General features: G+C 32.8%; 2 protein-coding genes across 10 annotated transcripts in view; one reads left to right on the top strand and one right to left on the bottom strand.

Moving 5' to 3' along the window:
* Positions 1 to 17205, bottom strand: part of LOC143193584 (uncharacterized) — a 100308-nt gene that overhangs the window by 29286 nt on the left and 53817 nt on the right. The gene's annotated exons all lie outside the window — the stretch shown is intronic.
* The window catches only part of LOC143194115 (uncharacterized), a 10520-nt gene continuing 2232 nt past the window's right edge, over positions 8918 to 17205 (top strand). The window contains exons 1-5 of one of the 7 annotated variants that reach the window (XM_076400693.1): positions 9354 to 9723; positions 9776 to 9956; positions 10453 to 11010; positions 13039 to 13554; positions 15908 to 16375. In XM_076400693.1, coding sequence (XP_076256808.1) covers positions 10473 to 11010; positions 13039 to 13554; positions 15908 to 16375 — 1522 coding nt within the window. In that variant the 5' untranslated portion in view covers positions 9354 to 9723; positions 9776 to 9956; positions 10453 to 10472. Of the gene's footprint in view, positions 9133 to 9257; positions 9322 to 9352; positions 10054 to 10452; positions 11011 to 13038; positions 13555 to 15907; positions 16376 to 17205 lie in introns of those variants that run through there. The other 6 variants (XM_076400696.1, XM_076400698.1, XM_076400695.1 and 3 more) reach the window with 6 other exon arrangements.

Genomic DNA, 17205 nt, shown 5'->3' with positions numbered 1-17205 from the left:
ATGGCGCTGGTTTGTTTTTTTCGCGTGCATCTATGTTAATTTAATCACTAAAAATCCAAAATATATAATAAAATTGTTATCAACTGTAGATGTCAATTTACCTTATCAATTCAAATATGTTGCGGATAAGTATAGATACGGGTTAATCTGCAATTATTAACAATAGAAACGTGTATGAGATTTTTACCTGGTAATGATTGGAGTGAGACCTAAATCATAAAGAGTTTATTGGTATTATTTGGAATTAAATATATTCAATTGAGAATCTGGAACATGAACGGATAGGCAAAAAATATGACATTAACAATATACTTTTGATTAGCTAATGTCATTGTTTGTATTATCGGAGGTGTTTTTTTATATTCTTATATCCAAGTTTCGATTTTTTTGTCAAATAAGGATGTTAAAAAACGTAGCTTTCATCGCCAGTAACACTTATGTTATTACAACTACAGATAACAGGTCAATTGAAAAGTCGCTGCCCTGACCCACAGATCGCGCTACTAGAATTAAATCTGTGGCGACCGCCACGATCCTTTAGGCCACCACGCATTCACCTACAACAAGTTCAAAGGTTGGCAATGACCGTGGATTGGTACTATGTAGTTCCAGGCCATAAAAGACCATCAGGGCGTCGTCTCGCTTTATTCTCTTTCCTTTTCTCCAACCCCTTGTAACAGTACACCGCTACGTTTTCCACAGTGCTACCGTACTTCCTTTACCTAACCTAATAACCTGTCAATTCTCCTGTCGAACACATGTATCAATTATAAGAGATTGCCATGGCCCAGAATACAGAAGAAAGAAATGCTTGCTCAAAATTAATTTGATTCTGCTTAACTACACCTTGCGGAATAATGTTCTACTTTTTGTAATATATTAGAAATAGGGTACAATCCGAAGTAAAAACCTTGTCAAATTCGACTAATGCCATCTTCAGTCTGACGAGACATGTAATAATCTTCTTAAACTATGTTCCTAATGCAACCTCCTTTAAATTCTTTATAAGAAACGCGTTATTTTTTTATATTCTTATTCCGCTTGATCACGCCTTAACTTGAACGATTCTGTCGATTTCATTTACCTTTTCTAATATTTTGGAGAAGGTACTTACAAAAAAAACATTTCAGAAAACCAAATGTCGATTAACAGCAGGATCGGTCCGCATCTATAGATCAAAAAATGAATGTATGCATATCCTAGTGCACTGTACATCCTCTTTGAAAGTTTAGTCCGTTTTGAGTTTTTGAGTGAGTTTTTGAGAACTGTTTGAAGAGCATTTAGTTTACCGCAATTATACCTTATATTAAAAGTTTAATAATTTAATATCGATGATCGGTAAGTTTAACACACTAGTTTTAATAAATTGTATACATGCTTATGCACAAAAGGCCAGGTAGTCATTATTTTTAGTTGAAATTTTTATTTCAATATACCACCTATTAGACGTTCCAACTTAGGCCGCAGAAGTAGCAATGTTGCAAGTCAAATAGAGTTGGCCTGAATCGATGGATTATTTAACAGGTCAATAGAAAAGTCCCCGGCCTACCATACTAAAACACATTTTTTTGGTAGAATCATTTTTTATCCTTCACGGAACAATTCCCTTCAAGGGTTATACACTGATTATAGTGAGCCTCCAACTTTTCGATACAATTTTTGTAGTACGATTTGTCCTTTCCTTCAAAATAGGCCTCAGTTTCGGCGATCACCTCTTCATTCGACGAAAATTTCTTTTCAGTGGGCATTCTTTTGAGATCTGAGAACAGGAAATAGTCGCTGAGGGCCAGATCTGGATAATACGGTGGATGAGGGAGCAATTCGAAGCCCAATTAATAGATTTTTGCCATCGTTTTCACTGACTTGTAACACGTTGCATTGTCTTGGTGAAGTAGCAGATTCTGTTTTTCCCAACGCGACTGTTTTCCGCGATTTCGCCCTTCAAACGGTCCAATAACGCTATGTAACAATCGCTGTTGATGGTCCTTCTTTTTTCAAGGTAGTCAATGAAAAATATTCCATGCGCACCCCAAAATACAGACGCTAAAACCTTGCCAGCCAACTATTGCATTTTCCAACGCTTTGGAGCGGTTTCATGGTGTGCAGTCCACTCGGATGACTGTCGATTGGACTTCGGAGTAAAATGATGGAGCCATGTTTCATCCATTGTCACATATCGATGCAAAAATTCGGGTTTATTATGCTTCATCATCTTCAAACACTGTTCCTAATCATCAACTCGTCGTTGTTTTTGGTCAAAAGTGAGCTCACGCCGCACCCACTTTGCGCAGAGCTTTCTCATGCCCAAATATTCGTAAATGATATGATGTACACGTTCAGTTGATATCTTTATAGTGTCTGATGTTCCATTCAATTTCAATTTACGGTCATTTAAAATTATTTTGTTTTGGATGTCCATTAAGTTCACAGTCTTCGGTGCTTATTTCACCACGTCTAAACTTAGCATACCAATCCTTGACGGTTGATATTCCGGGGGCGGTGTCCGGAATCTCGGCACCAAGCCAAGTTTTTGCTTCAACTGTATTTTTCCCTTCAAGAAGAAATATTTTATCAACACGCGAAATTCCTTTTTATCAATTTTTTTCACATTAACAAAAGTTGTTCCAATGAAAATGCTATAATTCACAAACTAATGATCCCACAGCTGTCAAATTTATACACGCGTCCTCTAATGGTTAGAGCTAACTAGGAAGCATAATAATTATAAGCATTTAATTATAGTAGCGCCATCTATGTGTCAGGCTGGAGACTTTTCAGTTGACCTGTTAATCTGCAATGGAGCTGCATTTAGTTATAACGTGACAATCAATTATTCGTTGCTATTGAAACATCACATTTTGTGGGTTCACATGTGAATGATAAATAGTGCAGTGTACGAAACTTGAAACATATGAAAGTAGTGAAGGATGAAACTGGTGGTATTTTGTTCTTAGTTATTCCCTATGGAACTGGAAAAATGTTTTTAAAATAATTGATTTTGGAAACTATTCAGTTGCAAAATGGAATTGCACTTGAATTTGCTTCATCAGATATGCCAACTACATTATTGGAGAGCGATCGAATAATTAGCATTTAAGTTGACTTTGTTTATGCAAACCTATTGCACTTTAATTTGCAACTCTTCGAGGATATCTGCGATGGTTTAAGTAATGCAGCAAAGCAAATTGATCGTTTGGATTGTTCAAATTTCGATAGTTCATATCTCGGAAACTACAAGAGATAATGCAATTTGGTAGTCGACAACGTAATTAGGATTCCAAACATTGCTTGGAATGTGAATTGGAGCGAAATCGGTAATTCATAAGACCATTTTACAATTTTGGCCCAAGTTAGAAGCAGGGTCCAAATTATAAAATTTTGATAGTCCATATCACGGAAACTATAAGAGACAATGCAATTTAGCAATCGACAACGTAATCAGCATGCCGAATATTACTGTCAGTGTGAATTGAAACGAAATCGGTAATTCATAAGACCATTTTACAATTTTGGCCCAAGTTAGAAACAGAGCTTTAGTTGTAAAATTTCGATAGCCCATATCTCGGAAACTATAAGAGGCAATGCAATTTGGCAATCGGCAACCTAATTAGCATTCCGAATATTACTTGGAATGTGAATTGGAACGAAATCGGTAATTCATAAGACCATTTTACAATTTTGGCCTAAGTTAGAAGCATAGCCCATATTGTAAAATTTCGATAGTTCATATCACGGAAACTATAATAGATGATACAATTTGGTAGTCGACAACGTAATTAGGATGCCGAATATTACTTGGAATGTGAATTGGAACGAAATCGGTAATTCATAAAACAATTTTACAATTTTGGCAGGCAAATTAAAAGCAGGGCCCAAACTAAGAAATCCCCACCAAAAAATCTTTGGATGATTTTGATCGCAAGATTTACGAAGCAACCGTAACCGGTGTATGATACTATTGGTAGGTAACTTTCGAAATAACATTGCCAGCTAGAATCACTCCCACTTTAGATCAATGTTAACTGATGATATTAATGCATGTTGGAAGTCATCCAATTTATGGGAACTAGTAATCGCACTGTGGTCGAAATCCGGCCACAATTTATAACGTTGAGCATGTTTCTCTCATAATAGACCAGGGAGAATACTTAAAAACGATATGTGAATTTTACTAACACTTGTTTTCACAATATCTTCAATATAAGATAATTTAGAAATATTTGATATACAACATTAATTACAGGAAAAAATGTCTGCATATTAAAATACATGTAAACTGTCCCAAGAACTAGCACTCACTAAACTTTTTTAAATGGCATTCACTTAAATTTAATTTCAATTAACTTTCAATAATTCATTTCAACAAAATATGAGTAGGCGTAAATTACTACATCATTGAATATTATAATAGTAAAGTAAAGTAAGTTTATTTTCAGAACTGTAACAACTTGAGAGCATCAAATCTGAGTATACATGATCTTTCTTCATATTTATGTTATAAACATAAGTTTGGAATAATAAATGGTTTGGAACATACGTGTATATTAAAACAGAAAATATGAATAAAAAAAATGAAATTGATATTTAATTTTAGCATGGATATTAAAATAATGACGAACAGCATTAGGTAATTTATTTCTTACAATTTAGAATTGTACTTGTAATCCATTAAATTAACTAATGATTTTTCTAAACATAGATCTATAAAGTAAATATTTAAAATCAATGATACTGACTTCAAACAGTAAAATATCATATCGCTAAACACCTCAATACCAGTATGAATCAATACTTTAAAATATTTACAAATTTACTATTTATAATTCATAATTTCTTATTTTTGTCCTATGTGCGCCATCTCTCCAAATTATGTAGTATGTTTTATTTTAGCTGCTGCATATTTTTATTACTACTTTTATGTATTCATATAATCTTTTATATTTTACCCATATTTCTGATTTAAAATATATACCGCAAAATAATAATACCCCAGACTGTTTTAAAGAATAAATCCTTTACTTAAATTTTTAAATGAAATTGCATATTTTTTTGCTTATTTATTTCACCTTTCGATCTCACTCTTGCCATGTCATATTTAATTTGTTTTCTATGGCCAATCTTCAATTCACCAATAAATGAGGAATTGTATTCTAACATTTTAATATTCATTTTAACTCTTGATGCACAAATTAGTGTATTTCGGTAACTAGTTAGTGTTTTGTTAAGAAATGCATTTACTAGCAACTACTTAAAATTTATAGAAAAATCTTAATAACCTTTAGAATTACCAATGCAAGTATAATGATTCATATAAATTGCCTTATATAATATATAAATCTGTACTTAAGCAAGAACAATTCTTTTCAGATGTTCTGTGTTCACAAGACCTCAAATTAAATTTCTTAAAGCTGATTTCGAAATTCTAAATATTTTGTAAAAGAAGAGGACAGACTGTTCTTATTATTCTCGATTTTTGTTAATCTATGTTGGGATGAAATTTTCATATATGTCGTGTTTTTCATTTCATAGATTCACAGATATGTTAATTTCTTTTCTTTACAAAAAAAAGCTAAATATAATTTTACGTGATCTATTTACACGTGATATATTTATGTGATACTATTCTTTTTTAGTTTTTTGTTTTTCATTCTAAACTTGACGTAACACTTTGATAGTTTAATTAATACGCAAATAACCTATAATAACACAAAATCTTAAATAACACTGCTTAAAATCAAATGACATCGTACAATAATGTTTTAACACACTTATTTTCCATTTTAATATCGCCTCTCATGTAATATTTAGGGATTTGTCCTCCGATTGAAAATTTCCAGCCGGCATTTCCGGTACACCTCTGCCAGATTATGATTTTAAAAATTAATTGTCCATTGTTGATTTACGTACAATAGAAACAACGAATAATCTACCGTATAAAAGTTGTTGCTGGGAGCGCGTAGCCCAGAGGCTAAAACATTTGTTTATATATTTTGTGTCACCGATATGATGGCTATTATTGGAAGTTTTATTGGAATTTATTAGGTCGAAAAATTCTTCCTCGATATAAGCTCTAGCCGTGCCAAATTTCACGCCTCCATGTCCCCCGTTTTATTGATTTGACGAAGACCTGCTTAACGCTTTAAATTCACTAGAATTGTTCGCATTACTAACTCATATAATCTGCAATTAAAAGTGGTAATCATCAGGTTGCGGAATTCGAAGCCGTAGTTCAGAAAGCATGTATGACTTCCCATGACTCCCCGTAGTTTTTTTGCGCATTGCATATGTTCATGCATTTCCGTGCTCCTGCCAATATTTTGATGATGGTGCCGGCGGTTGCGGGGGCCGCGAGTCGTTGCTGTCGTTAGATTTTTTAGCTAACACTAAATTTTTAGATTGCTCTGGAACAAAAATGTATTTTTCTATAACCGTGTTACATATAATATCCAAGGTTTTTGAAAAACTCCGCACCAAGGGACTCAGAGTAATTACAGAAGAAATAACTATTACTACAAAGCATAAATTTGGTTTCCGTAACAAGCACGGAACGATAGAGTAATGTTCCCAATTCGTTAATTAAGTAAATAAAAACCTAAATTAAAATAAATTGTTCGGCTGCATTTGATAATGTAACAGGTCAATTGAAGAGTCCCCGGCCTGACACATAGATGGCGCTACTAGAATTATATCCATATGTTTTTTAGTTAGCCCTGACCCTCATAAATTTGATAGCTGTCGGATTATTAGTTTGTGAATTATAGCATTTGGAGTAAAGCAACTTTTGTTATTAAAAAAATGGATAAAAAGGAATTTCGCGTGTTGAAAAAATATTGCTTTGTGAAGGGAAAAATATAGTTGAAGCAAAAACTTGGCTTAATGCCGAGTTTCTGGACACTGAACCAGGAAAATCAACCATCAAGGATTGGTAGGCTAAGTTTTAAACTTGTTTAAAACTTTAAAAACGTGGTGAAATGAGCACCGAAGACGGTGAACGCAGTGGACGCCCAAAAGAGGTTGTTAATGACGAAAACATTTAAAAAATCCACACAATAATTTTGAATGACCGTAAATTGAAATTGAATGAAATAGCAGACACTCTAAGATATTAAGTGAACGTGTACATTATATCATTCACGAATATTTGGGTATGAGAAAGCTCTGTGCAAAGACCAGCCGCACGAGCTCACTTTTGCCCAAAAATAATGACGATTCGGAGGAGTGTTTGAAGACGATCAAGCGTAATAAACCCAAGTTTTTGCGTCGATATGTAACATGGCTCCACCATTTCACTCCGAAGTCCAATCAACAGTCATTCGAGTAGACTGCACACGATGAACCCGCTCCAAAGCATGAGAAAACAGTCGGCTGGCAAGTTTATGGCGTCTGTATTTTGGGATGCGCATGGAATAATTTTCATTGAGTACCTTGAAAAAGGAAGGACTATCAACAGCGACTACTACGTTATTGGTTAAGGACGAAATCGCCGAAAAACGCCCACATTTGAAGAAAGAGAAAGTGTTGCTTCACCAAGACAATGCACCGTGCCACACGTCAGTGAAAACGATGGCAAAAATCCATGAATTGGGCTTCGAACTGCTTCCTCATCCACTGTATTCTCCAGATCTGCTCCCCAGCGACTATTTTCTGTTCTTAGATCTCAAAAGAATGCTCGTTGGGAAGAAATTTTCGTCGAATGAAGAGGTGATCGCCGAAACTGAGGCCTGTTTTGAAGCAAAGGACAAATCGTACTACATAAATGGTATCGAAAAGTTTGAGGGTCGCTATAATGAGTGTATCACCCTTGAAGGGAATGATGTTGAATAAAAAAAAAATAATTTTGCCAAAAAAAATGCGTTTTACTATGATAGACCGGGGACTTTTCAATTGAACTCTTATGGCAGGCTGGACTTAAAATTAAATTGAAAAATCTTCTGCCCCATTTGCATTTTCAACTACTAGTCATAGACTCACAGACACGCATTGTTATATCATATATCATATATCTACTGTATACAGCTCAAACACCACTCTGTGCCAACACGTGCTTATGATACGGCGATTTCATCATCTCACGAGTGTCTAATATCAACTACAAGGAACCCCAAACTCCATCCCGACAACATTCATTTGTGGCTGAAGACATGGCGTAATAAGACGAATGAGACAAATTCTACTAACCTAACGTTCAACCTGCGTAGAAGAACTTGTCCTCCGAGAAATCTTAAAATCATGAATTCCTGCAAGCAGATAATGTTAAGTAGTTGGGAAAACATCTTTTTCGACGGTTAAATTGGAGCAAACATCTACTAATAAAGCGTAAACAATTTGGAATTAAACTATACCAGATGCTTTAGTCCATAGGGCGTAAATCCAAATTATCTTTGAATAATAAAGTATTACTGTATAAGTTAACTGGAACTGTGGGGTAGTATTAGCAAATCAAACATAGCCATCTTTTAGAGATTACAAAATAAGGTGCTACATACCATCGCCAAAGCTCCATATCGTGCCAGTAACAATCTTGAATGACATAAATCAAATAAAATGTTAATAACCCATTTGGCAGATTCTGGAATAATAAGATAACAATTATTTAAAAAATATTTAATCCAGTTCGAACTGAATATTTATAGCTCAGAGCTTGGATATGCAAGACAGGTTTGATCTTATAATCGATGACTCTGTTAAGATTATTTGTTATTAATAAATTTCATAACCCTTTGATGATTTCGAGTGTTTCAAATCTACAAAACCGACATGATATTTAGTCAGGCCGGTAATTTTAGTTAACGCTGTATAATCTTATCAAGCAAGTATGCAGGAGAAGATATATTTTATCTTTTTTTAATGTTGGATAAGATAACTAGAGATTTCGGTGAACTATCTCAATGGTTTTGTAACTATTAATATATTTGGAAGTGAGTTGTATAACACACAAATTAGCAATAAAATTAGCTTAAACCAATATTGGTGGAAAAGCAACGAACACGGAAAATTCTTCGCAACCATGGCGAGGGAATAAGAATAAATAAATAATTCTATTGTTGATGTGTCGATGACCGAACATCACTCAAGAAAATTCGAGAAAAGTAATTGGCAGGAAATTCATTTGAAATTAAAGAAAATTATGAAGTACGTAGTATGAATTTAATATAGGTTTAAATAAAGATAATAATACAGAATGTGAACTAGTCTGTGATAGCTTATCTGATAATGGCATTTTGACAAATGCGATTACAAATAGAAAGTAGACGAATTTTATGTAAAGCAAGAACTGTGAGACAGGTTGTATGTAGACTCATTCCAACTTTGATTAGTGTGGTAAGATTTAATATAAACCTAAATATAATTATAATAAAAGTGCTGAGTGGTCTTCAGGTTTTTTTTTGATAAAATCAGATTGCCCAGGTGGTACCAAATGGTATTTTGATTGACATTGAATTGATATTACTTCAGTTTAGAAAAATTTGTATTTTGTGTTTGGCAGATACTGGGGTGTTACTGGGATTGTCATATTTTAGCTATTTACCGCAAATGGTGAGAGGGTAGGGTAATAATCAACGGATTTGCATATTGTAAGGTGTTAAGGGAGAACCCTGCACTGATCATATTCATAACGTTCTTGACGAATAGGATACCCTACTCGAGATGGGTGTTCACGTTCCTCATGAACTCTAAAGCAATGAGTATCGCATGAAATTTTTTTGGATTGCAACACTAGAAGTATGCAAGTTATCTTTCGGAAACATATTTGTACCAAACTTGTGCTCCATAGAGCCAGACTAACCAAACCACCATTTTACACACCGTTGATTTCTGTGGGATTGGGAGTTTGCTTTATCTGCATAGTACTGGAAATAGAATGTTGTAAACGCCTTAGCCCTACAGATGGAGTGCTGGATTTGAGATTTGAGATGACTGGAATCAGAGTTATATACTTTTTCGGCTTGAATACGGTACGTGCGGAGCTCCCTCCAATGATGCAATGAGGTTTGGAAGTTTTATTTGTGCAGATATTTATTTGAAAGAGGACGAGTTCGGTATCTACCCAAAGTTAGTGCAATTATATAAATTATTCCAAGTTTAATAATATAAAAAATAAGTGCCCAAAAACTTTAATAATGATTAAGAAACTTTAGCGTGTACAATTATGAGTTATATTCAGTGAATTACCAATATGACTTGCAAATGAAACAAGTTTCATTATTGGCATTTAATATGAAGTTTTAATGTGTAACTGTATCTGTGTTTTGAACCAATCAAATGGCAAAAAACCTCTATATGCTGTTCTATTTATTCAAACACATTATTCACCTAATTATTTAACATTTTGTCAAATGTCTATTTTGTTTTAATTACTTCATTTCATTTATTCCACTATTTATTAATACCTCAGTAAATATTTACTTTTCCATTTTTTACCTAATTATTTAATATAATATTTTGTTTTAGGGAAAATATTTTTCTTAGATATGAGCAATAAAAAATCATGTAACGCATTATTATACAATAATGCTGATAATTTATCTCTTCGTCTTAAACATAACATTTTCATTGACAAAACTCAGGCTCACGATAGACAAAGTATTTCTGAAGAAATTATGTCTAATAAGGATCAGAAAACACTTGGTGGCAGTAATGAAAATAAACTGAAGAACTCTGCAACTTCTACTGTTAAAAAACCGTTATTTATGAATAAATCTGAAAATCGTTTGAGACAAAATAAAGTTCAGAGAAGGCAAATTGGTATTATGATGAAAGGAAGAAGCGTGAAGGAAATAACCAAAGCCTTTGAAGGCTTTGTAAAGGAGAATAATAATGACGATAGATTAAATTATCACAAAAGTCTTACAGAAGAAGCGGGTAGGCAAGACGAACGCATGCTAAAGAATGAAATCGACTCAAATTTGAATTTATTGATGGAACGTATAAGCTTTGAAGATGTTAAAAACAAGAAACATGATGAGTATCACACAGAATTAGAACGTATGGGATATGAGGAACCTGAAGGTAATTTTTGTTAATATTTAGCTGCTTATTTTTACTTACAGTTTTTAATGTTGATTTGATTTAGTTTTAATCTTTCATTTAAAAAATTTAAATATTTTGGAGCTTGTTTATGATTTGCTGACTTCTTTTTTGAAAGAATCAGTTTCAATATTTCAAATCGCTAATGCACAACACATAACTTACAAAGTAAACGTAACATTTTTGGCTCTTAAGCAGCACCAGGCAGACATTTTCTGGCACCGCTAGTATCCCGAGAAATCCAGAAAAGTCTTCTTCTTATTTGGTGAAACATTAAAGGGTTGCTTCTTGAACTCTTCAGACTTACAGAAATCTTTTACACCGATTGTAGATGCGTTAGGCAACAAGTAAACAAACTGAGACATCTCGCCAGACAGGTTTTTATTCTAATTCTAAGTACTCTAATTCACTAAACGTAGAGGAAGACGTGTATTGTATTGTCACTCCACCGAATTTGGGTTAAAAAGTTCTCCAAATCATAGTGAAAGCGTGTATTGTATTGTCACTCCACCGAATTTGGGTTAAAAAGTTTTCCAAATCATATTGAAAGCGTTATTTATTTGCTATATATTTCAGTCAATGTAGTAACTCTGGGAGGATAAAACAGGGAACGATGTGCGTGATTTTGTCAACAACGTTATCATTTTGAAGCTTATAAAATGCTTATAACTGAAAATTTTGATATACAACGAAAATTAAATATATAACGTTTGACGAATAGTTTATATATATAAAATATGTTTTATATATATTTTAGTATAGTAATGATTCTGTAATTGTGTTATATAAAGTTCTGTCGTAAGGAATATTAATTATGTTCAGCCAAGTAGTTCTTTTTATTATTTTATAATTACCTATTAGTATTTAAACTTTTTTGTAATATAAAAATTGATATATAAAAATAGAATTTAATTATATTTTACATCTAGGAATCTCAAGTTATTTGAATTGATAATGAACTTTTCGGACTAGATTAATGGACTTTTATTATTTGATATATGGGTTGTTTAATATTTATGGGTTAAAAAATTACATTTTAAGGTTTTTTTTTATAGAGTTTAGATGATGTATGGGTACTTATGGACTAAAAATAAATAGATAAAACATATAAAGATAAGACCACCGATAGGTTCTACGGTGTGATAATTTTAAAAATATTATATCTAATTAATACTTTTGAGTGATATATTCTACATGTAATATTCGATAAATATTTTATAAAGCTAGAGTAATGTTCGATATAAAATGAACCTATTGCTATTAAAAATCTTTAACAACTTTATTGATCTACAAATATTAGACCATAATGTTACTTATTACTACCATTAGGTGTTTGGATATATTCTAATTATTTTCTTACATTGATTCTATTGATAAAAAATTATGACTATAAATATTAATCCAAATACCCGGCAAGGTTGCGATAGCGTATTTTATTTCAATACTGTGTGACATGGTGCATCGATATCAACGTGTGGTTATTAGAAGGTGCTATGTCTGGTGAGTACGTTGGCTGGGAGAGATATTTTATTTATTTATCAGATTGGTCAAAAGACATCGTCAGACTTCAAAGGGCAGTAACAGCACAAATACACTATAAGCACAAAAAACTTTATGGCAATGAATATTGCGCTTCAGAACTTTCGTTCCAAAGCTTTTTGTTCTTGGGATTGTTGTATTACTTCCACTTCTCATCGTCAGTTACAATAAACAAATATATTCCATGAGACGTCAATACACCGGAAAATTCAATAATGCTATAATATATATAACATTGAGACTTTTTTCCTATTGCTTCTACGATATTAAAGGGACAGTTTTGAGTAGGATTATTAGCGACAGCTAAACTCTGATTTATTACAATAATTCTTAGCGTTTAAAGCTATGAATTAATGTTCAATTACAATAGGGGTCAACCATAAAGTATCTACTTAAAGAACCGTAACTGTAACCATTCGAATTTAACTAATTAGTTGTAAGAATTCATATTAATTTAATATTTTGTTTTAGCGAAACATTTATTAGATATGAACTATAAATTATCATCCAGTACATCACTATGTAAGAATTATGAGAATTTATCTCTTGGACTTAAAAATAAAAGTTGCACTGGCAAATCCAAGGTACATAATGAAGAAATCTTATACGAAATTTCTAAAGAGCGTATGTCTAATGAGGATACTGGAGCAGTTGGTGGCAGCAATGAAAATAAACAGAAGAGCTCTGAAGATTCTACTACGGGTGTTAGAAAACTATCATTTATGAACAATGCCGAAAGACGAAATAAAGTGCAGATAAAGCTAGCAGATATTTTTATGAGAAAAAGAAGCGTAAAGGAACTAGCCAGTAATTTTGAAAGCGCTCAAGAAACGAATAATAATACAGAAATAGAGAATTATCGGAAAAATTTTACACAAGAGACGGAAACACAAAATCAAAATATTCTAAAGGATGACTTTGAATCAAATCTGTTTTTATCGATGGAAAGCGAACACAACAAATATGATGAAGAAAATAAACCTGATGGTAAGTTTCATTAATATTTAACTGTGTTTTATAGAATATTAATGTTACTTTGTTTTAAGTTTTCAAAACCATGTTGCAATTATGATTGAAAACAAGGTTAAATCACATTTTATAGTAAATTATGAGAGGATAAAGGAGATTAAAAATTGCGGAAAATTACTTATAACATTTTACTATCAATTTTAGTAAATAATAGAAATTATTACCAACATCGCAAACCTCGCTTGAGTCAGCTTTTACGCTATTAACAGAGTTTTTCAGAAATAGAACAAATGCTTGTTGTAATTTTGGTCGTATCTTTTAATCGCCTACTTCAGTTGCATTGGCTGTTGGTATTATTGACAGGCGAATTGATTATATTTCCAGACTGTAGAGGCCAAAATGAACAATTAATTTCGTTTGACCTCCCTTAGAAACAATGCGAATTTATAACAATGTATAACAAATATTTTTCGGGGTTCTAGTATAAGTTTTTTCCACATTGTTTTTGTACGTTATCCAATTTTCACCGCTAGTATATATTTTGTTAAAAAATGGCTTAATTTTCAAATATTCACTAATTTTTTTTAGTGTTATTGCACAATATTTTTTTAATATATTTTAAAGTCTCCTTTTACCAACTAGGGGTTTATCTGGACTGAACTTACAGTTTCATGTGGCTCCGAACCACTGTCCTCAGCATTAAACCTACTTAGGTAAGAGTGCAAAATCCGACGAGAAAAATGATCCCAGTCACGTCAGTAACCAGGCTCGGTTAGACATGATGTCTTCTGGGATGATTTCTAAGTTAGTCACTCGCCAGTCGATAGGTTTAATCCCGAGGACCACGGTTCGAAGCCTACGTTAATCTGTAGGTTCAGTTCAGATAAACCCCCTGTTTGTAAAAGGAGCCTTTAAGATACATATAGAAAATATAAAAAGTTTTTTAGCTGCTTATATTAATTCGAATTATATCGGCTAAATGGTGACCTCGATTCGCTATGCAACTTTCGGCTCTTTTTAAGACATTTTTCATGACATTGTGCAACATCTGAGGCAGAATTTCTTCAATTTCGTGACGAATATTGTCTTTAAGATGTTGAATCATGGGGCTTATTCACAAAAAGTTTCGATTGAAAAAAACCCATAAGAAAAATCTGGTGCTGTTAAATCTGGAAATCTGACTGGCCATGCTAAATCGCCACTTGTCTTCGCAATTAGTCTTCGTGGAAAAACGTCATTCAATAATTGAATTATTGAACGATCTGTGCGTGCTGTAGCCCCATCTTGCTGAAACTACATATCCTCTGGTCCTTGCTCTTCTATTTCAAGCACAATAAAATTTCGAATTATATATTGGTACCATTCAGCAGTAACAGTAACTGAAACACCTTGGTTCTTTTCAAAGAAATAGGGGCCAATGATGTTTCCAGCATGAATACCACACCATACAGTTCTTATTAGTGGATGCAATGATGTTTCATGAATTATTTGAGGATTCTGTGTTCCCCGTAGCCGACTGTCCTGTTTATTGACGTGGCCACTGATAAGAAAATGGGCTTCATCGCTCATTATCAATTTAGGTAAAAAATATTCAATTTCACCAGACAGTCTTAGTATTACATTACTGTTCTCAACTCGTTGATCAGGATCTCTCGGTAACAATTTTTTAACTAATTGAATTTAGTAGGGGGACATTTTCAAATCAGTTTTCGAAATTCACCTTATACTGGGTGCAGAAATATGTAACTAGGAACTATGTCTCCGAATTGATGTTTTTGGAGACTCCGCAACACTATCGCATACCAGAACCACATTTGCAGCGTTACGAGACGTCCTTTGTCTTCCAGAACGTGGCATGGCTGCTGTCGTACCGTACTATCGAAACTTCGCATCTAAACGATATATTGTGGTTTTGTGAGGCACTGAACGATTAGGATAATTTTGACACAATTTCCGCTTAGTGGCAATATTGGAACGATTCTTTTTAATAAATATTGCCACTATTTCTGCTCGTTCTTATGGCGTATACTTATTCATAGTAAAATTTGGACATCTACACAACACAATGGTTAAAGCGAAACTGAGCTAAACGTTATATAACCAAGTTGGCGCGCAATAAAAATGGTAGCGGGACTTTTGACTGACCCACCTCTTATACATTCAATTCTTAAAGCTCTTAGAGATGAAACAATAATTTTTTTCTATTTCCTTATTCTCTTCAACGTTATTAAAAAGGAAATTACTGCATCTAATGCATTCTATGGATCTATGCAATGGGACTATGCTTTCCATACTGTACAGTTTTATTATATATCAAATTTGTTTTAAATTTTTGGCTTTTCTAAATTTTCTTGTTTTCTTTTGATTTCAGGGATATACAAAACCCAGACGCATGATAAGGATATTTCATATAAAAAATTTGAAGAACGAGTATCTAATGAGGATATTAAAACACTTACTGAGACCAATGAAGATGTACAGCTTCGAAAATCTTCTGCTAATAAAAAAACGTCCTTTGTGAACAATGCCGAAAGTCGTTTGAGAGACATTAAGACGAGGCAGAGGAGGCGAACAGGCATATTGATGAAAGAAAAAAGCGTAAAGGAAATAGCCAATAATTTTGAAGGCTTTCGAGAAGCGAATTATAAAGGCAAAATAGAGAATTATCGTCAAAATATTTTAGAAGAGATGGACAAAGAAAATGAACGAATGCTAAATGATGGATTCGATTCGAATTTGTATTTATCGATAGCAAATTTAAGCAATGAAGATGTCCACTACGATGAACATTATGTGCAGGATAAAAAATTACGGGACATAGAAGGCAAGCAAACCGAGGGTAACATTAACTGTATTATTTCGTGACTATAACTATTATTTGTTTCATTCCCTGGAGGATGAGTTTTCCAGAATATTGCCTATACTTTACTATAATACTTATAACACAATTCCTAATATAAAAAAATTTATAAGGTTTTCAGTCGAAATTTTTTAAAATTTTTTTAAAATGATGTCTTGTATTCAGTTAGGAAAATTACATATTAGAGTGTATCATATTACGCTTAAAAGCATAATACCTACAAGTGATATCTGCTTTTACATATAATGCCAACAAATAATGTGTTGGTTTGATCCGTTTACTAATATTAGTATATACAATTACTTATAAATATAATTAGTTACTTAAATATAATTTAAATGTCTACTATAAAATATATAACATAAATTCATTCATAGTTCATAATTATTCATAGCTAGTAAAGCCACCAAATCATGTATTAATAATTCTAGTTTATATAATAATTCTTTGTTTATATTTTTATCAATTTTATTAATTTAATGGCGAATTTGAAAATGGATTATCATTTGTAAAAAATTACAAGAAATATGAGGAGCAGTTGGTCGCTTGCACCTCAAATTTACAAAAATCTAATATAGAGTTCTATATTACTGAAGATGAAAACGAAAAGGGCTTTTCAGACCAGATAGATATATTTTATGAAAATGTTTCGGTATTTAATGGCGGCTCTGAATCAAATAACCTCAACATTACTGAAGGAGGAAAAGATGAAGACAGTATTTTTTATATATATTTTAAAGTCTCCTTTTACCAACTAGTAGTTTATCTGGACTGGACCTACAGTTTCATGTGGGCTCCTAACCTAGGTC

Source organism: Rhynchophorus ferrugineus, unplaced genomic scaffold (genome assembly GCF_030347505.1).
Source record: "Rhynchophorus ferrugineus isolate W39M unplaced genomic scaffold, kcgeb_rfMv2 rfM3, whole genome shotgun sequence".
NCBI classification, from domain to species: Eukaryota; Metazoa; Arthropoda; class Insecta; order Coleoptera; family Curculionidae; genus Rhynchophorus; species Rhynchophorus ferrugineus.
The sequence above is the reverse complement of the archived record's forward strand: the minus strand, read 5'-3'. Positions and strand labels throughout refer to the sequence as shown.